Source organism: Pavona decussata, unplaced genomic scaffold (genome assembly GCF_977016875.1).
Source record: "Pavona decussata unplaced genomic scaffold, jaPavDecu1.1 SCAFFOLD_426, whole genome shotgun sequence".
Classification (NCBI taxonomy): domain Eukaryota; kingdom Metazoa; phylum Cnidaria; class Anthozoa; order Scleractinia; family Agariciidae; genus Pavona; species Pavona decussata.
This window is the reverse complement of record NW_028145783.1, coordinates 549,396-571,287: the sequence shown is the minus strand read 5'-3', so window position 1 is coordinate 571,287 and position 21,892 is coordinate 549,396. Positions and strand designations below refer to the sequence as shown.

The following is a 21,892-nucleotide window of genomic DNA, read 5'->3' as shown; positions in this document are numbered from 1 at the left end:
GGTTGTTATTCTTGACTGCAACCAATGTAATATTGTCCGATGTATCGACTGACAGTTGACCAAAGTATCGACCGCTTTATCGGTAGACACCCCCTACAAAACACAAGATAAAGAAAAGCTGCTCATATTGAGACTTTATATGTTATTATCTAATATTATATTTTAAGGCTAATGAAAGGGCCATCAGAGAAGCAAGAGGGCTGCTACCAGAAGAGCCCTTGGAAAACGAAGACACATTGACAATAAGACTACGAGGACCTCAGGGCAATGACATAAGAAGAACCTTTTATGCTGTGGACACCACGGAGGTAATATTATTGTTCATTCACAACTAAATTTCTAAATTCCAAGAAAAATGAGAGATTTAAGATTGATAAGCTTTTACATGTAATTACCTTTTTTGCTGCATGGCTGTTGTTTCGGTTGCTGAAAAGTGCCAAAAAGACTTTCTCGATAATATAAAATAAACAGGTATAATTCACACCTGTTTCCTTAAATAAGCTACCTATAACAAGCCCAAAATTATTTGTTTAAACGCGTTCCATTTCTCAATAGTTGAGGTATTAAGGTGCCTTAACATTTCAAAATAAAGTAATGAAATCTCAGTTGGCATGAGTAAAGAAAGGTTATTGGCAAACTTTTGGAAATAAATGAACCTTAAAGGCTTAATGCAAATTAAATAAACAGCATGACTCACCAAACAAATCAGAAGTGAAAGTAAGCGTCTCAAAACCGTTCAGTTTGCAAGCGCGAGTTTGAAAAATGTCATTTGCTTCGTGAAGGCCCTTTTTTCAAAGAACTGGCGAACGTAATATAAAACCATACCTGGACTGTTACTGTAATTCCCGTCTCATCCGCAATTGCCTCATCACGCACCTTGTTATTTTGGGCCGATGGCCTCTTCTTGGAAAAGATCGTTGAGCCCTCTGTCAGCGGTGCAACGCGGCGACTAACCGCTGGCCAAAGAGCCCGAGGACTCTTGGTAAGAGATTGGCTTTCTTTCGGCGGGCAGGGTTTTTTCGAAACCGATTAGTATTAAAAGTTCACTGAGGTTTTCAACTCCCTCATTAAAGATGATTTTAAAGGCTCATTGTAATATAATGGTAAAGAAAGGCTAAGGCAAAACTTAGAGACAATAACTTTTTGGACGAATCCTTACGGATTAGTACATATAGTCGAACCAAAGTTCACGTTTGCCCAGGAATAAACCTGCTGTAGCAAATTGTGGCACTGACATCCCTTTTTTTCAATTCTATATTTTCAGGTTCTCTTTGCTTTGTTGGGCTTACCGAGCGACCAGTTCAACTTAAGGGACTCAGTATCTGCCGAAAGTATTCCAAACAATGGCTCTCCATTAAGAGAACTTTTTCGGAAGAACACTACCCTGTCCGTTGAAATGACTGACGAGGAATGAACGTTTTATGTAGTTGGGGCACCCAAGGGTTCATTTCCATGAATATCTATCCAGAAGGAAATCGCTTGTACATTCTCTTTCTTGCAGCCTTTGCTTTGTTGGGCTTACCGAGCGACCAGTTCAACTTAAGGGACTCAGTATCTGCCGAAAGTATTCCAAACAATGGCTCTCCATTAAGAGAGCTTTTTCGGGAGAACACTACCCTGTCCGTTGAAATGACTGACGAGGAATGAACGCCGTTTTATGTAGTTGGGGCACCCAAGGGTTTATTTCGATGAATATCTATCCAGAAGGAATACGCTTGTACATATTTGCCTTTCAAAAAAGATTCCAAACGGTCTGGAATTGTTTGGTTTATCAACAGATTTATTTGAAAAGGTAATTTGGCCACCGTAAATGAAATATTCTAGTGCTGGAGTTTTGAGCGTTCACCTTTTGCCAATCACATTATGTGCAGTTATTACCTCTGTTTATAAACCAAACATTTCACTCAACACCACAGTTTCTTAAGAAAATTGAACAGTTTGAGTATTTTGTCTAAATATCCGATTGACCGTAACTCCACCAAAGAGAACTTTGGGTGTCCTTAAAAACCTGCTAACAATTATTTATTGTAACGTTAGCTATTCCAGTTTTTTCCCTTTTCCTAGTTTCGTTCTAGCTTTTACATTCCCATCATCTTAAGGCAGACCTTCTTTTTATTATCGATAATTGTTTATTGTAGAAATAGTTTGGCATTTTTCATGCTTTCCATTTTCGAAGTTTTACTCATTGTTTTACATTTTCCTTAACAAAAAGTTTATAAGTACACTTAGTGGTAGATATTAATCAATAAGGTTCCTGCATGTATGTAGGAGCGGACTTAAAGTGAAGGCAAAATAGGTCTTATCACGGTTTTCGACGCCATTTTGACGTGTTGGCAAACAGGCTTGAAATAACAGTGTTTGTATGGAAATCCGATGTCAAATAATTTTCGTAAAACATCACTTCTGAAACTTTTGGCACTAGAAAAAGGTTTAAAAAAAAATTGGAGGGATGTGGCTGTGCCAGGAAGCGTCCAGTCGTGTTTTGAACTTTCCATACATTTGTCTGTAAAGTGAACCAGCCGTAAACTGCTACTAAAATAGTTCGCAAGAAAAAATACAGGGAAATGTATGGAAACTTCAAAACACGACTGGACGCTTTCTGGCACAACTACATTCCTGAAATTTTTTTCTTAAAATCCTTTTCCTAGTGTCAAAAGTCTCCAATTCATGAATTTTTCACAAGCGATGTTTTATGAAAATTATTTGACATCGGATTTCCATACAAACACTGTTATTTCAAGCCTGATTGCCTACTCGTGAAAATGGCGTCGAAAACCGTGATAAGGCCTATCTTTATTTCATTAAAGCCTGGTTTTCAGTATTAGCGACAAATGCACAGGCGCAACCACCAGCACAAACGTAACGCAAACACAAACACAAGGCAGGGGGGGGGGGGGAGGGCTTGGCTGTGGCCCGTGCTTCCGGAGCCGTCCTTCTCCTTTTTGGGACTCCGTCCCTTTCCTATTCATCTTTTGCAATCACTTTCGGGGGCGAGAGCCGCCTGGCTGTGGCATGGCTCCCGGGGCTGCCCTCGCTCTCAGGACGTCAAGGACCGGGCCGAGCGCCTGACAAATCTGTTGATCTCTGAAATAACTGATAACTGAAACAATACAATCATTGGAAAAAAATTGGCGTGAACGGATGTTAATTTCAGACAACAAAGGACCTGTTTATGGATTGTCCTGCAACATAGAATTTTTTTTATTTTATAGAATTGCATATAGTAATTTTAGATACATGTTCTAATAATAGTTTGGCATTTTTCATGCCTTCCATCTTTCGCAGTTTAGGGCGATTAGAATTGTAAAAGAAATAACATTTAATTTCTGTTTCCATGTAAATACCAATAAGGCGCCATTTCGTTTCAGTTATGAAGTTTCTTGTGTTTCGATCCGGTTCCAAAAGGAAGTTTTCCCAATAAAACACTCCTCTCTTTATAATTGAATATCGCTTACACACTTAATTTCCTCTATGAAGCTAAGGTCCGTTGTGCGCTTTGTAGCCTTCTATTCCCCTGTAAATAATATGATCTTGTACTCAGTAGCATTGTTGATGTTTCGATGTCTATCACTATAATAAATGTACATATCGTTTCTTCTATGAAGGTCCATTGTACGTTTTTTAGCCTTGATTTGAAATGCGGCGAACTGAAAAGGATTCACTCAAACTGTTAACTTATTAAACATTGAGAATGTTAACTTATCAAACATTCCAAATGTTGACTTATTAGACATTGAGAATGTTAACTTATTAAACATTCCAAATGTTAACTTATTAGACATTGAGAATGTTAACTTATTAAACATTCCAAATGTTAACTTATTAGACATTGAGAATGTTAACTTATTAAACATTCCAAATGTTAACTTATTAGACATTGAGAATGTTAACTTATTAGACATTGAGAATGTTAACTTATTAAACATTCCAAATGTTAACTTATTAGACATTGAGAATGTTAACTTATTAAACATTCAGAATGTTAACTTATTAGACATTGAGAATGTTAACTTATTAGACATTCAGAATGTTAACCTATTAGACATTGAGAATGTTAACTTATTAAACATTCAGAATGACACTTTGATTTTAACTTATTAAGTTTACGACGTAATAATTACGACGTGAAATTACTCACTAAATTGAACGTGGTACCTTTACGTCGTACTCTTAATACAACAAACATTGAAATTTTACCTTCAGATTCAGTGAATGAACTCCGTAATATTACGTCGAGATTTTGCGACGTAATTTTACGCGATGATAAGTTTACGTCGTGCGATCACAACGTGAATAAGATGCGCTTTGAATTTTACGTCGTAAAATGACGAAATAAAATTAACAGTGTGTTTTGTTGACACGTGTATATGACATTCACAAGACGTTGACATGGTGCGTAAGGATTACGTCGTAAATTTTACGGCGTAATATTCGTGACAGTAATATGACCTCCTGGACGTTCAGGAGGTGTTTGCACGTCTAAAATGTGCTCAAAGTGTTTTGAGCAGCAATGAACGCCATAATGAACGCCATATTTTGCAACTCTAACTCCACGCTATAACTCTATGAAGATAACTCTAATAGTAGCCGTCCCCCAATAAGTGACCTTTTGAGCCTTTTTGGAATTGGAGCCAGACAAACAATAGAATTTGATGTGAATACCAATGAGCTAGTGTTACCACAGATCCCGTGACTGGGTTAGCGTTTATATAAACACTCCTTTTAAAAACAGCCGTTCACGAAACTGCCTGTGAAAACCCTTTCAAGAAGATGCTCATGTCCGTTTTAGCAGCTCTGTTTACGTTCTGTGCCTTTTTACCTCGGGTTTCACCACTCGTAGTGTCAACAAAATATGGAAAGATCGAAGGTCTGACGGTTTCCTTCCCGAATGCCACTGGTTCGTTCAAATCTGTCACCAAGTTTCTTGGCGTTCCTTTTGCTTCTCCACCGATTGGAGAGCTGAGGTTTAAGGCACCACAGCCACCAAAAGAGTGGAAACCAATCGTTCGGCCGGCAAAGAAGCATGGAGACATATGCTTGCAAACTGGACAGTATGCGAAATTCTTTGAAGCTCTCTACAAATATTTTCTTGCAGATCCAGTATACAGCGAGGATTGCTTGTACCTCGACATCTACACCCCGAATGTCAGCTTAAGTTTACCAGTGATGGTTTACATTCACGGTGGAGGATACCAGCTCGGTACTACAGTCATGCATCCCAGCGACATTTTGGCTCTCCAGGGGGTGGTAGTGGTTTTGATACAGTATCGTCTCGGTCCATTTGGTTTCTTGACGACCGGGGATTCCGCGGCTCCTGGAAATTTCGGAATGTTGGATCAGGTGGAAGCCCTGAAATGGATCAAAGAGAACATTGAAAATTTTGGCGGGAATCCAAGCAAGGTGACCATATTTGGAGTTAGCGCTGGGGGGACGAGTGTAAGCCTCCATCTAATGTCGCCTCTATCCAAGGATCTCTTCCACCAGGCCATTGCAGAAAGTGGTGTAGATCTCAGTCCCTTTGCGATTCATCCTGTGTCATTTGGTCTCAACCATACCGAAGTGCTCGCTGAGAAGCTGAAGTGTACTACACGTGACCACAATGCCATGGTAACCTGTATTCGCCAGAAAGACGCTTCAGAGATTAAGGAAGCTGTCGATTCAGTGAATTATGAAGTCGGCGCTGATTATCTCCAGTGGGCTCCAGTGGTGGACAACAACTTTCTTCATGACACGCCTCGGAATCTGCGGGCGAAGAAAGAATTCAGGAAGGTGAATTTGATGATAGGTTTTACCAGTCAGGAGAGCGCCAACTCTTTGCCAATTACTGCCAAATCTTTTGGGTTGGTGCAGGATGTGAACGATGGGGTTAGTCCATCTTTCTTCAAAACCTTTCTCACAAAACTGGCCCATCTTCGAAACAGCGAGTAAGTTGACAGTTCAGCTCAGTTAAAACCATAGTTAAGTGAGGGACTTGTTATGTTGTTAACAGTAGTACCGTAGTTTATGTTGGAAAGGGCGCGACTTTGCACAATTCTTTGTTTTAACGTTCACACTACAGATGAATATCTTAGCAGGAACGTCTCTTATCTATTGGTCAGTTGCCCAACAGATTTAAAAATCAATTGTTGTTTGTGCACGGTCAAGGCCAAAATGCTAACAAAAACATATAACAAAGACGTTTGTCTGGCTTAAAACCATTGCCTTATTAACTTAGGCCAACTAAAGGCCGGCTATACTAACATTAAGCTCACGATCTGATCGTTAGCACATGTCACTGACAATAGTGAACAACATGGGCTTATGAAGAAGTAGAGGGTTATTGCCTTTGCGTGACGAGCATGACATTCAATTTTTTAATGTTAAAATACCAAAATAACTAACTGTCACGCTGTCAATAAAAACCCCAGTTAATTCATATTTAGGAGGCATCGCAATTCACAACCAGCCTAGCGAGCGGCGGCATTTTCAGCGCGGTGTCTGCGGGCAAAGTTTGGTGGTAGAGGCTCTGCTGCCAAATCTGATAAAATCTTTGCCAACCACGGTCCCAGGGTATCTCCTCTACACGTCACTGGGAGCGAGAAGACGACACCATGAGAACGAGATTGAGTTCGCGCCAAAAACACCTACCTCAGAGCTCTTAGGACATAATAATAATAATAATAATAATAATAATAATAATAATAATAATAATAATAATAATACTGATGATGATGATGATGATGATGATGATGATGATGATGATGATGATGATGATGATGATGATGAGCAGGGATTAGGGCCGATGGCGCAGTGGTGAGAGCACTCGCCCCCCACCAATGTGGTCCGGGTTCGATTCCCGGTCTCGGCGTCATATGTGGGTCGAGTTTGTTGTTGGTTCTCGTCCCTGCTCCGAGCGTTTTTCTCCGGGTACTCCGGTTTTCCTCCCTCCACAAAAACCAACATTTCCAAATTCCAATTCGACCTGGAAACAGAGAGAGAAGAGCCACTCCGTGGATTCCACTGAAATTCCTATTTATTTTTTATTTTTTTATTTTTAATGATGACGATGATGATGATAATAATAACAACAATAATAACGCCTTTATTTAAAAGAGGGTATGCACATAATAGTGGTTACACGCACTAATAAACTTGTCGCCCTGACTAGGAAAATCTAAAAATTTATCATAAAATAAGGAGGTATTTTTCACCTACGGTTATACGGCCAGGTCTTGTTTTTCCGGCGAACAACGGCAGCTATGCTAGGCTTGCCGACTTCCGCCGCTCATCTTCCGAACAGCGGTTTGAAATCGAGCTTACAACTATGTCGACTTCACGGGATACGAATACGTCGTCTATAGAATATTTGTCATATTGATATTCATACCATCGATCATTCTGGGTAATTTATGGTCCTTCCCACGGTCCAGAGTTTGAGTGTGAATACTCCATTGAAAAAACGTTGTCCCTTGCAAAGTGTGTATCGTAAACGATGTGAGCATGCGCATATTTCGTGTTCTTTTTCTCTTTGTCCGCGAGAAATATGTAAGTTTAACTCCCATGAAGAATGCAAATAATTTCACAGTTCAAGGGCTTCCCAGAAAGCTTTCGGGTCTTATCGGTCCCATCCTGGGAGACCCAGTTAGTCGGGTGGAAGGAATTATCGTGGGCGAAAGTTTACTGCAAGAACGGGAGAGCTACCTTTAAAAATTTACTTTTGAAAATGTAGGTTGACTAGCGTACACAACGTCAAGTCATATAAAATGCGCAAGTTTATTATGTTTATCATGGCTGTTTGTATTTTATTTCTGATCGTACTAAACTTTGCCGCTAGTGACGTCACGATGACCTTGATCAATGACTTCGAGAAGTCACTAGTGACGTCACACCGCGCAACCTAATAGTAACGAATGGCAAGCTCATTCTCAGTTATTATTTTCGCTTTAGGGATGAGACAGCAGATGTCATCGCGGACGCCTTGGAGTTCATGTACACGCCATGGCCTGATAACAGTGATAAGTACGCACTGAGAAGCCAACTTGTAAATCTTCTTGGTGATTACGTCTTCTTCGCACCCAGTTACGAGGTCGCTGACATTCACAGCGAAGTTGCCCCGGTGTACATGTACGAGTTCGCCCATAGGTCAAAGTTTAGTTTATTCAACAACAATCCTATGTGGATGGGAGTGGCACATGGTGACAACATAGCGTATGATTTTGGAGTACCATGGCTTCCAAAATTTTCCTCGAATTTTAACGCGGCCGACAGAAACGTTAGTTTGTTGATCATGACCATGTACGCAAACTTTGCAAGGTCCGGCGATCCTTCAGCCAGCGGTATTACCTGGGAGAGGTTCAACTCGACTCACAGAGCTTACCTGCGAGTTGACGCAAATTCCAAGATGGCGGCGTCGTTTTACCCTCGCCGAATGGCTTTCTGGAATGACTACTATCCTAAACTAACACAACTCAAGTTTGAAAACATAAAAGAGGTTTCCAGTGGTGCTAGCGCTGTTTTTACCATGGGAGTGTTTGCTCAGATTACATGTTTTACTTTGGTGATGTCATGACTTGTGTCTCCGTTGTACATGTACTTCGTTTTATGTGATGGTGATGACTTGTACTTTGATGAAACTTAAATTCGTACGCAAGTTAGCGCGGGCTTTCCATCGTTTAGCTTTGTCTACATTGAAGGCGTCATCGGAGAGGGAATGGAAAAGAAAAGAGGGCTAGGAAGAAAAGGGAAGGACCTCTTCCTTAAAGTTCCTTTCCCCTCGCGTTTTTGCCTTTCTTTTTTCTCCTCGTTTATGCCATCGAAGCAAGGCTGCGTATAGCTACACTAGGCAAGACGACAGAATTCGTTCTCACTACACTGGGACTTTCTTATAAGCGCGCTCGCGAGTTCAAGCTTAATTGCGTTTAAGGACGGTGCCTACCATTGTTACTGCGCATACGTTCTGCGCATCGCGAGATACTCGGGTTTCCTATGGGTGGTGCCAACTAATACAGGAATATTTTTGCGCGGTTTAAAACTATACGAAGAAAGCAGAACTTACCAAATGCTTATGGTATCTCAAAAAAAAATTGGGGGTAACCACGCATTTTTCAGAGATAATTAAGCTTCAATTTAGGAAAAAATCCCATTCATTGCTTTATATTTTAGCGTCTTTAAGAGATATTATTGCTTACGTATCTCCGAAAAATGCGTGGTTACCCCCAATTTTCTTTTTGGATTCCAATAGGCCTCGCTGAGATCTGCTTTTCCCGCATAGTCATAAGCCGCACAAAAATACTTCGGTATTAGTAGGCACCGTCCTTAACTGCAAACTGAACACCCATACGCAGGTTGGGTTTGTCAAACTTGGGTTTACTTTAGTACCCAAACCTCCCACGGTTATTTCAGCAAAAAAGAAGTGAAGTCTGGGTACGAGATTAACCCGCCTTACTTGCGTGTCCTCGTGACTTGGGTTTGGGCCAGTGCGTTTTGAGGTTTTTAAGTAACGCTTCGCGTAAGAACTATGGTAGAGAACAATAGGCCGCGGCAACGAGAGCCGTTTTTCTCCCGTGTTGAACTAAGGTGTTATAATCTCCAAATGAGCTTTCTCATTCGGTAAAACGCTATTTGGCGCGAAATTCAAATGATTTGAAGAAAATTTTCAATGTTGGAACCCGAGCAATTCGCTGAATTTCGCATATTGCATTTATATTCTAATAATCTTTGCATAGCCGAAAAGGAATAGAAATCGTATGTGGGGAAATACGTGTTTGGTTGATGACGGCCCGGAGAGTGGTATTTTTACCTTTCTTTCGTCAAAATTTTGACAGATTTATAAATAATTTACAGTAAAGTTATGCAATCCATTGTTTACTTGTTCAGGATACACGCGCGCAAGCGAATCACCAGATATGAAATGTTTCATAGCATTTTTGTTATTTATTTTCTTCTCTATAGTTATTCCAAATGATTTTTGCTTGCCAGACGTTATTATTTTCTTTACTCATTGTCGACTGAATATCGCCGGCTAACGGAGATCAAAATAACTTCCAGAATGGCGTATTTATCGCCTCAACACTTTCTGAATATGAAGAAAGTTTTCGGCAAACAACCATATACGAGTGTTCTCGTAACGTCCAACATCTCTAAGTATTACGACTATAACAGAACATTTTCATATTTTGCGTCAATGAAACCAGCAACCCCGAGGGATTCTCTAAGTCTAAGAAAGTGTTTGACGCGCACAGGCCGACGCAAGCGGCAATCACGGACTCTCAACAGCCAACGAAACCAAAAAAAAATTACAACATCCATAAACAGGCAATATTGAATGAGTCAGTTAAAGCTGTAGCAACAACCGCGACTATAAAACCAGATCCTCATACAGTTCCTCTTCAAAAGCTGACAACACGGACAGTGCGTTGCATTCATCTTCTGTTTACAAGTCTAGTGTACCACTTGAAACGGAGTGAAACGTCTTCGTAAAGGTGGATTTCCACTGTCGCGTAAATTTTACGTGCGTACAGACGTAAATTTAGCTGGCTTTACGTACGTAAATAAAATAAGAAGCGATATATGAGCCGCGTGCGTAAACGTAAAAAGTTGAACAGCACTCAACTTTTTACGTTTACGCACGCGGCTCATATATCGCTTCTTATTTTATTTACGTACGTAAAGCCAGCTAAATTCACGTCTGTACGCACGCAAAATTTACGCGACAGAGGAACAACAATTCGTCTGCAGAAAATCTATATCCATGTGCCACAATAGTTTGTAGACCCTTTGTACATTTTCAAATGAGCACCGCAAACAAGCTACCGCCAAAATCGTAATCTTCTCGCAATTACCTGAAATGTTCGCATATTCCAGTCGACTGAGGGCGTTTTTTCCGTGAAAAATGGTGCTCTTATCAAGAAACGCGCAATTGGAGATGTCTAAGTATTCCAAATCACAGGCTTTGTTGACGATTTGCAGAAGCTGTTGTGGACCGCGCTCGCCGACTTCAATTCGATCGACGACCCGCGTGTATCGCCAAATCCCCACTCCGAATGAAAAGGACAGCAGCATACAGCCGCAAAAGGCATAATACACTAAGAGATGATCAATTTCAGAAAAGATGGACAATTGCAAGAAAATAATGACTCAGGAGAACTCTTCTTTTTCGCGTCACAGCAACAATCAAAGATGGCGGAAGATCAGTGAACGGTCTTGACGGACCGTAACCATGGTTCCCCACATGCGATGCTCTTAAAATTTTCGTGACACATAGAACAATAGTTATATTCCATATATGGAACATTGAAAGGGAATTTTTGAATATTTTACTGCCATTTTTTAACATTTTTTTATTTCTAGCCAATCACAAGGCTAGATTTTAATTAGTTAATTGGAAACAGACAACCGGTTAATTCACGCTGTGTTGCCGATTTTTCTATAGTTCTTACGCGAAGCGTTACTTAATGTGTTTGTAAGCTTTATACCACATCAATTGTTGATTAACATTTTGTATTTTTAACATTAAAATTTTATTTTGTGTACTATTTTATCAGAGTTTCTGAGATTAATTTGGCGTGTTTTTTTATTATTTTAATATGATACCCTCGTGAAAAGGGCGCCATACTCTTCTCATTACTTGATAACAATTATCTTCGCCTGGCGAAGAGCAGGCGATATTTAGTAGTAACCAAACTCGAGTATCTACGGGAAAAGAGCAGCATGCAAAATTAGGTTATAAAAGGCAGCAAGTCGTTATAAAGGTGACAGAGAGGTCCGTATTGGCGGAATATTGGATGCGCTTTTTCTTTTGCTCAGACCAAAGTTGCCGTCTCGTCATCTCGAGGAGTCCGCGCCTCTCGAGGATGGAAATGACGTCAAGCGCCACTGGCGACTGTCAATCACGTGATCATTACAGAGCCCACGATGCTGGTGGTCTTTGTACGAACTCACAAGAAGCTAATAATAAGTGGCGATTGAGGACCGATATATGTCTTCCAGATGTACAGTCCTAAATACTCCAAAGCACAAAGTTGTGCTTATTTCTGCTCCAAAAATGTCCTGGTGGCACTCAACACGCTTTATATTGTAAGTACATGGCGATGATTGTTAAATTTTTTGCAGAAACGAATCGACTCTCGCGCGCGATCGAGCTTTACTCTAAGAGGAAATTTATACGTGGCAGTTCGCGGCTTTTTATCGATGTTTTGGCTGCTTATTGGCTCATTTTTTTAAAAAATCATCTGTGGTTTCTTATTCTGATGCGTTTTAGGAGCTGGTTAGTGAATTATGGTCGTGAATTATCTTTGCCGTCTTCATAAAGAAAATAATCAGTCGTGACTCGCTCTTTTCTTGCAAGTGCCAGTTCCACAAAAATCAGCTTAGCTGTCCTTTTATGCCTGTCGTGAAAACTTTGATAAAAGAATAGTTTTAAACGCTGCAAAACTTACAGTCTTTTAAATCAAGTTCTCTCATTCTGTAGGCCTCTTGCAGTTTTAGATAATTTTGACAGACATTCTTCATACAGTATAGTATAGAGCCTTGCTAATCCACGTTTCTTGAATAAATAAGCAAGTTTTAAGGTTCAGCTAAAGCTAAAAAGCTAATTGTTTTATGAGCGTCATTTGATACAAAGAAAACCTGTTTACAACTTTCGAATTTTAAGTTTTGATTAACATTTGAACATATTTTTTTAAGGAACTGTAAGATTGTGAAATTCACAGCAAAACCCACTGAGGATCTTCTTTGTTGATTTTACACTGCATCACTTATTTTTATTCATATGAAGGACAATAGTAGGTGATTGCAGAAAATTCATTATAAAACTTAAGGTGTAAGAACCTTTTAGAAGTAAGTGAGCTTCCTGAAATCTAATACTTTGAAGGGTTTGTGGAGAAGTACATGTATCGTTTTTTGTCTTGAAATCTAAATTGCCCCTAACAAGCTCTGTCAGAGACTTAATTAGTTTTTTTTTTTTTTAGCCAAAGGCTAAGAATTAACCAATTACTCCCTGCTAAAATCTGAAACAGCTCTAGCAAGGTAATTATAGGACAAAAAAATGAAATCAGTCAGGCGTTTGTTCCTTTTTAGTCTCGGTTGGTGGCATATTATTTAAGAAAAGCAATAAGCTTATTCTTTGTTTTGTAGCCGTAGAAGGCACTGCTCAGCCAGCACCTATTAAATATTAGACCTTTTAGGGTGCACTTCCATGGTCTTTCAAGATCGACCCAATATGCCTTACCAGCCTTTTGTTCAAAAACTAAATTAAATAGATTTAAGTTTCCTACATGATAAGTCGTCTTTGTTATTCGTATTACCTATGCGTTTGTTAATAATAATAATAATAATTATAATGATGATGATGATGATGATGATGATGATGATGATGATGATAAAATACATCTTTTAAAAGGAGGCATCCATCACTCAAAAGTGGCTTTCAGGGGGGTCGTCTAAAATAAATATAGAAACAAGTAACATAAAAAATCACCTAGAATAAGACATAAAAATAGCTAACAATAAAAATTAGGATCTACGATAAAAATATACACACTAACCTAAAACAAGTCACATAAAAACTTATTTAGATTCCTCCCTTCTGTTCCAGTAGTGATGTGATGCTGAAAGAATAATTTAGATGCTGCTTACGATTAGGGCTGGCTTAATTAAGGAATTGAGGGTTAAGGTTGGCATATTTAGGTTTTACAATGTGGCTGTTGTTGGTGATGCTTTTCCTCATTTATTTCATCTTCATTTATTTGAGTTTATTGTTTTCTAGTTCATAGCCTTGGTGTTAATAGGAGTAGCTGTTTACGCAAAAGCGTCAGCTAAAATAACAAGTTTGCCAATCCTTGGTGGTGTTATTGCATGTGGTGTGTTCCTTCTTCTTATTGCGGTGTTGGGAGTTGTTGGAGCAATACGGCACAGCCAAGTTATTTTGTTCTTTGTATCCTTTGAATTTTCAATAACAATGACTATATATTTATGGTTATAATTTTCTGGAGCAGTGCAATTTTTAAAATTTACAAAAGTCTACCTATGATTTCATGCTGTAGCTTGCACATGTGTTAATAAGCCCATTCGGTTGTGAGATTTGCAATTAATTTACAGCTACTACACTGATAAACCTTAACTGATATCATAGTATATGGTCGTCATGTTTCTCCTCTTTATCATTCAAATGTCAGTCTCAATTGGTGCATTAGCTATTACCCATGATCAGCAGGGAGATCTTATGCAGGCGGGATGGGAAAGGATGCCTCCTGACTCCAAGATAAAAGAACACATTCAATCCGCAAAAAACTGTTGTGGATTCAAAAATAAGACGATACCAACAAATAATCCATTAGGGCATCCAGATTGCAGCGGGGTGAGTACTTAGTGACGACAGTTGTTCCTGCCAACAGCATCAATCATTGTATATAATTTTATTTCAGCCTTGTGCCTGTTGATGAAGAATATGGATCTCACGGGTACATGTCAGTTTCTAAACCTACCACATGAATCTGGACTACTCATGGGTCCTTACTACGCCTTTCAATAATATGCAGACTGAAACTTTTCACTGCCATCAATCACTGCAGCGGACCTCTTAGAAAACCAAACTGTTTGGCTCAAGGGGGTCAAAAGGTCATGTTCGTGCGCTGTGATTGGCGGATTTCGATCCACTTTGTCAGTTTCTGAATTTTTGTGGTCAGTCGGTTGTTGCCGTAATTACGATTGACAGCAGCAAAGCACACAAATTATTCATTAGTAGGGGTTGAAGTTCAAAGTCCGTATGTTAATGTTGAAAGGCACAATAAGCTGAGCAGTATGTAAATTAACAAGAACAAACGAATATTATTTTTTTTCAAGTACCATAAATAACATATATTACAAGTTGAGGTGAACCATAGTTTTTTTCTTTAGAATTATGTTAGGGCTATTGAAAGATAAAAAGAAAGAAAAAACTAAACAATAATTTCAGTTTTCCCTTTTTGTGAAAAGTTAAAGTAGTTAGTCTTTTTTTTATTTCTTCCAGTTGCCCTGCTGCGAAAATTCTAACGTATGGGCATGTCCCAAATGTTCAACTTGCTATGATGCACTTGAAGATGTAGTAAATCACCTTTTGAAGGTTGCTGGTGGAATTGGTTTGTTCTTCAGTTTTACTTTGGTAAGTTTTTGGGATTCCCCCCCCCCCCCATGGGGGGATGTACTAGCTCTATTAGTGAGTCTTTTTTAAGTCAGCCCATTAACCCTTTAACCCCTAATATCAAAGACCAAACTCTCCTATCTTGTTCCCATACTTTTCTTAAAAAAAGTACTGGGGAGAAGATACTAAAATATTAAGAACATTCACCTTGGGTGATCATATCCTTTATTCTCATAACCTCAGGGGTTGAATAAGCATTGATATTACAAGGAGAAAATTGATGCTGGTCACTGTTTGGGCTTAAATGGTGAAGTGCCCTTTAGTAGAACCAAATACTGGCTTTTTGGCTGCAGATAATAACAATCAACATCTCAAGCTATACTCCTCTTTTTTCCTGACTTTCTTCTCTTGTTTCTATCTCTCGCAGCTGTTTGGTGTTTACATGACATGCCGGTACAGGAATCAGAAGGACCCTCGTGCCAATCCTGGGGCCTTTCTTTAATCCACTGAGGCGTATATTTGAAAGGGTACCTGGAAAAAAAGCCCTAAGTGACTTCTGGTAAATCGCTAGATTCTCATTCCAAATTACCTTGTATTTGCTTGTGAAACAAAACGAGAATTTGGCCCTACATCAAAAGCAACTCAGGGTCTTATTCCATGCACCCCTTCATTTGGTGCTGGGCTCACACATCATTTTCTACTTTCTTCTGCTAACATATTAATTCTTCTCCCCTTTCTTTAAACATTCATAAAATAGAACTAATAAATGAGTAGGGTATATTATAGTGACATAGTATGTGTAATAATATAATTATTTAAATATTATGGCAAGTCAAGTGTATAATATGGTACACAGAAAATAATATTGAGGAAATAGTAAATTAGGGTACTTAATATAAGTAATCCTGAGTACACAAATATTTCTGAAAGTCTTTTTTAAGAAAATATTCAAGATGATGAATGTACTTGTAAATACTGAGGCTTGACAGAGAAAACTATTATGTTGTAGCAGGTTTAAGTAGCAGTTCTTTTTTTTACTTGTTTGTCAATAGTTTAAGTTATATATAGACAACATTTGCGTTAATTGTTGTCTCTAGAAAACATTGCTGTCAAGCTGCACTGAGTTATTGATGTATCATTGTAGCAGTAGAATTTTTAAGATCAACAAAACGTTTCCTAACACTGGTTTAATGTCTAAGATTGTAGCACAAAATTTGTTGTCTGGTCGGCAAGGTTCAGCACCTGTGCTTTAGCATAAAAGGACTGGTTAGCCCTACCCACAGGTGGCCCAAGCTCCAGCTGTGAGCGAAGTTTTTCTTCCTGACCCGATCGTAAATATTCCCTTGCAAACTCTTATATTTGTACTGTTACCACTACTGACAATTTACCTAGGAAACCGTGACTGCTATTATGCAAGATGATCATCGCTCACAGCTTGAGCTTGGGCTGCCTGTGCTCTGCCACCAAATTTTTGCTTTTGTGTGCATGCATATGCCCCAGCCATGCTGAGGCTGGCATTGTGGGAGCTCAGAAAACTCATAGCTTACCTTTACAGAAAGTTTGAGAAGCTAGCTTAGGTAAATAATGTTTCTATAAAGTGGAATTGCATAGGATTCTCAGTTCAAAACCTTAGTTCTTATTTTTTTTCCCTTTAAGTTTACAATAATCAGCATGCGCAGTGTCTGTAGTCTGCATGGTGTAATTTTTGTTGAAACATTGAAAAAGGGGATGGGTGTTTAAGATTCATTTTGTAATAATTATTTTATAAGACCTGAAGAAGTAGCTTGTAAAGTATAATATAAGATTATCTTCTTAAACCATTGGCAGCCCAAGCTCGCGTCAATATAGACTGTTCACAGTCCCCCTTTTTTTCTGTGGGATTCTTGAGACTGGTACGCTTTCTATGGAGTTGCCGCCATCTTGGTTTGTAAGAGTGAGCGCGATCTGGGGAGAGTGTCTAAACTACCAAGGGGAGCCAGAGTGGGGGTTACTTAGTTTTTTGGTAGTTTAGGCACTCTCCCCAGATTGTGCTTATGCAAGATGGCGGCAGCTCCATTGAAGCCTACCAGTCTCGAGAATCCCATGGAAAAATAGGGGGACTGTGAGCAGTCTAGCATCAATAGAGAGCGTGTAATTACTTGTATGACCTTTGAATGCTAGCAGTTTTGGCTTACAGGCGGCCGTTGAGAATTTAAATGTGGTGTAAGCCTTTGTAGGGGGAATAAAATATTGTCAATTCCGAATTTTAAGCAATGCTAAAACCAGTCATTGGTACAAGTAAGAGACTATTTAGATCTATTGAAGTTTACATAGAAATTAAAAAGCTTTTGCTTGTGTACCTTGGTTCTCTAGCACTGTTGTTCTGCGCGCAGATCTCTGAGTGTTCAGTATGCTCAAACACAGGCACCCCAAGCTCGCGTCACTGAAGCTCTCTCTCTTTCACGCATAGGCCTCTTTCGCGCTCTAGCGGAGACAAAGGACTGGAGAGAGTGAAATCACGAGGAGCGCGGTGGGCGAAGCTCTTCCCGTCGTCCCCCTCGTCCCCTTTTGCTCGATTTCCGTTTTTCCTCCCATTTTCTTTTCCCTTCTTTTTTATGAAGGGGTCGCTATGGAGGAGAGCGTCAGGAGCCTACTTGGACGATGAACCTTTGAGTTTAAGCTGCATTGGATTACGGGCGGCCATTGAGAATTAAACGCGTTAAAAGACTACATGGGAAATAAAATATTGATTCTAAATTTTAACTGTCATTCAATATTTAAAAAAGTGGATGAAACTAACTCACCTCTTGTGTGTTCTTATGCGTTCGGGTTTTTTTTTTTTTTCACCGTTGATACATGTATGCCCTTGATAAGGAGTTGTCCCGAAACGGTAAAAAAAACCCAGTGACGTGAGCTTGGGCTGCCTGTGGCTCACGTTGTGGTCTACCCTGGCTTCGAGGCCAACAGGATCTCAAGTTGAAAACAATGAAATTATCATTGATTTCCACGCACTACAAATGCACCAGTACCTAGAGCGCGCCAAACTATTTAACAGTCTTGTGTGACCATCTTTGTGAGTTGAGCATGAGTTCACTTTAATTTCTTGTGCGCGATTAATACCATTATATGCGAAAATCATGTGAGTTGGTATTCTTGGTCTTTTCGACTCGAGCCCACCTTCTCGAGGGGAAATTTAAATGTCTGGGGGGAAGACTTTTTTGTGGGTTTTCTTTTTAATTTTTCAGACCTTTATTTCTGTGTGCTCGTGTGTCTTTCGCTCCTGTTTAGCCGCGGACGGAATATGCCTTCCACGCCCGCATGTGGAGGGGGCTGGACAAGAGGCTGTACTGAATCGTTTGAAAACTCGTATTTTGGATTTCATTTGAATAACCTTTCGTCCACACTTAAACGATAGTGGTGACTGGAAACCGCAGCCTTATTTTTTGGTGTAGATTAGGCCGTTGGGATTTAGTTTTGTAAATAGGAAAACTTTTGAATGCAGAGGTCCACGCAACGCTGGAATTAAACTTGCTGGTAATTTGCCGGATCTCTCTTGTGAAAGAGCTCGTGTCAGGCGTCACTTGAACGTGAAAATACAAAACTGAATGCAAGGCTGACACTACGGAAAAAAGGGCAGATTTATTAGTGGCCAATATTTCGACTAATAGAATTAGTCTTCCTCAGGGCTCTGGCCCTGAAGAAGACTAATTCTATTAGTCGAAATATTGGCCACTGATAAATCTGCCCTTTGCCGTAGTGCCAGCCTTGCATTCAGTTTTGTATTTTTCGTAGTTTTGTAGGCCTTTGGAGAGCGGGTGGCTGTGTGCAGGTTTGCCCTGTTCGTAATTGGTGGCATGAAAACTGAAGTATGTGTCGGCTTCAAACGAATCGAAAAGGCAGTGGTGTAGGCGGAAGCCAATAAAACGATTCGAAATTGAGTTTGGATAAAAACATGAGCTACGTGTTCGGCCAAATGAAAACGGAGATTTAGTGAGAGCGGAGCATAAGGCTTGGCCCATCTGCGTGTGCTTTTAGAATGATAATTTACATACACTTCAAGCAAGAAAAGAAAGTGTTTAGACTGTTAAACCCTAACAGTGATCAGCATCGAATTTCTCCTTGTAGCGTCAATGCTTATTCAATCTCGAAACGCATGAGAATTGAGGATATGATTATACTCAAAGTGAATTTTCTTGATATTTTAATAACTTCTCTCCAGTAATTTTATAAGAACAGTATGGGGGCAAGATAAGAGAATTTGGTCTTTGGTATTAGGGGTTAAAGGATTAAACCCCGATAAAATTGAAAGAGTTGCCACTAAAGGGTATAAGTGGGATATTCGAAAGTTTGACTGTGTTAGTAGACTAACCAAGTGGGAATGATCCAATTTATTTTCAGCTTATGGGAGTGTGTCTCACGTCTCGTGTACGGAGCCGACGGCAGAAACCTTATTTGGACTGAAGACGACTGATGATCGAGTAGAGCTTACTGTTGTGTGAGGACTAGATATTCACAGAGTCTTTAGATTTTTAGTTAGATTCTTTGAAAGGATAGCATTCCTAAAATGTTGTTCAGTAGTTACCCGTAATTTACCCTGTTTCTCTTGCGCGAACGGAGGTTATTTCTCAACCTCGTTCCCATGGTTTCCCTGGGAACGAGGTTGGTTATTTCTGACGAACAGCACCCGGGGTGCTTTCCATCCGGGCTTTCCATTTGGCTAAAATTTCCGGTTCAACCGGTTGAGATGCAAATGGTACGCCTGGAAATGCCGGAAATTTTCCGAAACAAACGAATGACCTTCTGAGGCACTTCACTTTTTGGAACAGAAATTACCGTTCCATTTGCACAAAATTTCCATTCCCATTTCCTTGGCCGCCTTCGTAAATTTCTTGATCAGCCATTGAGATCGTAAGTTGTTAATGAAACGGAAAAAAGCTAGCCTTTTTCATTTGGCACGGAAAGTTTCCGGAACTGCAAAATTTTAATGGAAAGCGGCGTCCGAGGTTGAATTTTAGTTTTCGCGCTACGTTCAAAGGCCTTCCTTGACCACCGAGCCAACAAGACGCAAAGCTCCAAGTTAGCTAGGGTATATGGGCGACAAGCAAGAGCCCTGTATGAGCAGTTGTAATCGGAATGTTATTTCAGAATAAAATGTTTTTGTTTAAAAACAGACATTTTATGTAAAATAATGTATTTCAGAACAGTTAATAAACACATCTTATGAAGTGAAATAGCATTAGCATAAAGTCTATTTTGAATCAGAGCCGATTAATTATTGCAAAATTTAGTATAATGTAAGCAAAGAAATATGCTCCTTTTAAGAGATCAAACCTGAATAAATAGACAATGTTTCGCAGTGCTACCATTTATTTTCCCGCGAATCGAGAGAAGAGAAGCGATCATTGATCTGCTCATGTTCCGTTTGAATCTGTTTCAATTGTAAAAAGAAAGAAATGGGGTAAAAATGTTTTTTTTTTTTCGAGAAGACAGTGATTGACAATGATTGAAGTCGAAATAAAACCATCAAAAAGCCACGTTTTCACCCCGTCTCGTTGTTCCAAAATAGACCGCATTGTAGCCAAGTAAGTGTTGACGAATCCACCATCTCCCCGTTTGGGCTGGGTACGTCTACACAAACTACACGTAGGTCACACTCAAGCAAGCTCCTCGGGATGAGCAAGCAAACAAATTGTCCCAATGCCAAGGAAAGCCCGTTTGCAGACAAGGGTAAACATTACCCTACTTCATATCAGGTAAGAGCTATACTAAGCACCCTCAAGCAAGGTACTACTTCCGCCACCTGCTGAGGACATCAGATTTTAAATCAAGCCCCCATTTTCAGATATTTTCAGAAGAGAGGTAGGCAGAGCTGGTTTGGAACGGTGTGATACACAACCCGTTTCGTTTGAAATATCTTCAGCTGGTCTTTTAGTAGACTTTCTAAAACGTTATTAAATCCAGAGCTCTCGGTAATTTGTGATTTGGAACAAGTCCTCCATCTATTGAGTATTCTTCGCCCCCAGTAAGCCCACTCTCTTGACAGTTTTCGTACGTATCTTGCCATCAAATAAAATTAGTTCCCAGAGGCGGATTAAGGGGAGGATTGAGGGGGTTGCCACCCCTGCTATAAGAAGTAAAACACCAGATTTTAAGGCCTGATTTAAAACACCCTTTTTTTAAACATTTCTGGCCAGCGGTGGATTTAGGAGAGGGTCTAGAGGGAGCCCCGCTCCTTCCCCTCTTAGTAGACCAGATCAGAACCGAGGGGCGCCGAAATATTCGAATCACAAAGAGAGACAGGTCAAGCGTTTAAGAGTGGGCCCACGGTCAGGATTCGCCAATGCCCATAAGCGACCACCCAAAACGTCAAGATTTAGTGGTCGCTCATGGGAGGTGGTCGCTTATAAGAGTCGAACCAGGCGGCTCTCTCCTGACATGTCTGTTTTTTAGAAGAGAATTTTAATATCGCATAAATTTTTCTAGTTACAATACGAGCAGTGCTAGGTTGTCACTAAACGTTCACTCGTAAACTCTGAGTAACGTAGTACATACAGCGATCATGTGTCAAGTGGTTGCTTACCAGAGGTTAAAAACAATGAAAAATTGTAATGCCGTCATCTCACTGAGTTGTCGTGGTCGCTTATGAGAGGTGGTCGCTTACGAGAGATTCCAACTATAGGGCTTTGACTGAGAAAAATTTGGTGTTTTGGATAAGTGGTTGCTTACGAGAGGTGGTCGTACATGGAGGTTCAACTGTATTTTAACGGCGTTGCGCCCTCTGACACCCCATAAAAGCTCAAGCCGACTGAAAAGCCC

The 21,892-nt window shown here is 39.9% G+C and overlaps 2 protein-coding genes across 3 annotated transcripts; both read left to right on the top strand.

The window, feature by feature from the left end:
* The first annotated feature begins 4,633 nt into the window (after window positions 1-4,633).
* On the top strand, window positions 4,634-9,471 carry LOC146450783 (neuroligin-4, X-linked-like). Its single transcript, XM_085099994.1, has 2 exons — window positions 4,634-5,924; window positions 7,927-9,471. The coding sequence occupies exons 1-2, from the start codon at window positions 4,771-4,773 to the stop codon at window positions 8,546-8,548; spliced, it is 1,776 nt and encodes a 591-aa protein (XP_084956120.1). The 5' UTR covers window positions 4,634-4,770; the 3' UTR covers window positions 8,549-9,471.
* A 2,339-nt stretch (window positions 9,472-11,810) lies between these two features.
* On the top strand, window positions 11,811-20,428 carry LOC146450782 (tetraspanin-13-like). 2 transcript variants are annotated; one of them, XM_085100019.1, is made up of 5 exons: window positions 11,811-12,054; window positions 13,745-13,912; window positions 14,111-14,335; window positions 14,987-15,118; window positions 19,475-20,428. In XM_085100019.1, exons 1-5 carry the CDS (start codon window positions 11,968-11,970, stop codon window positions 19,535-19,537), a joined length of 675 nt encoding a protein of 224 aa, XP_084956145.1. In that variant the 5' UTR covers window positions 11,811-11,967; the 3' UTR covers window positions 19,538-20,428. The 2 variants fall into 2 exon arrangements, with proteins under 2 accessions (XP_084956145.1, XP_084956144.1); XM_085100018.1 differs by lacking the exon at window positions 19,475-20,428 and adding an exon at window positions 15,525-17,440 and having other exon boundaries at window positions 11,819-12,054.
* The last annotated feature ends 1,464 nt before the right edge of the window (window positions 20,429-21,892 follow it).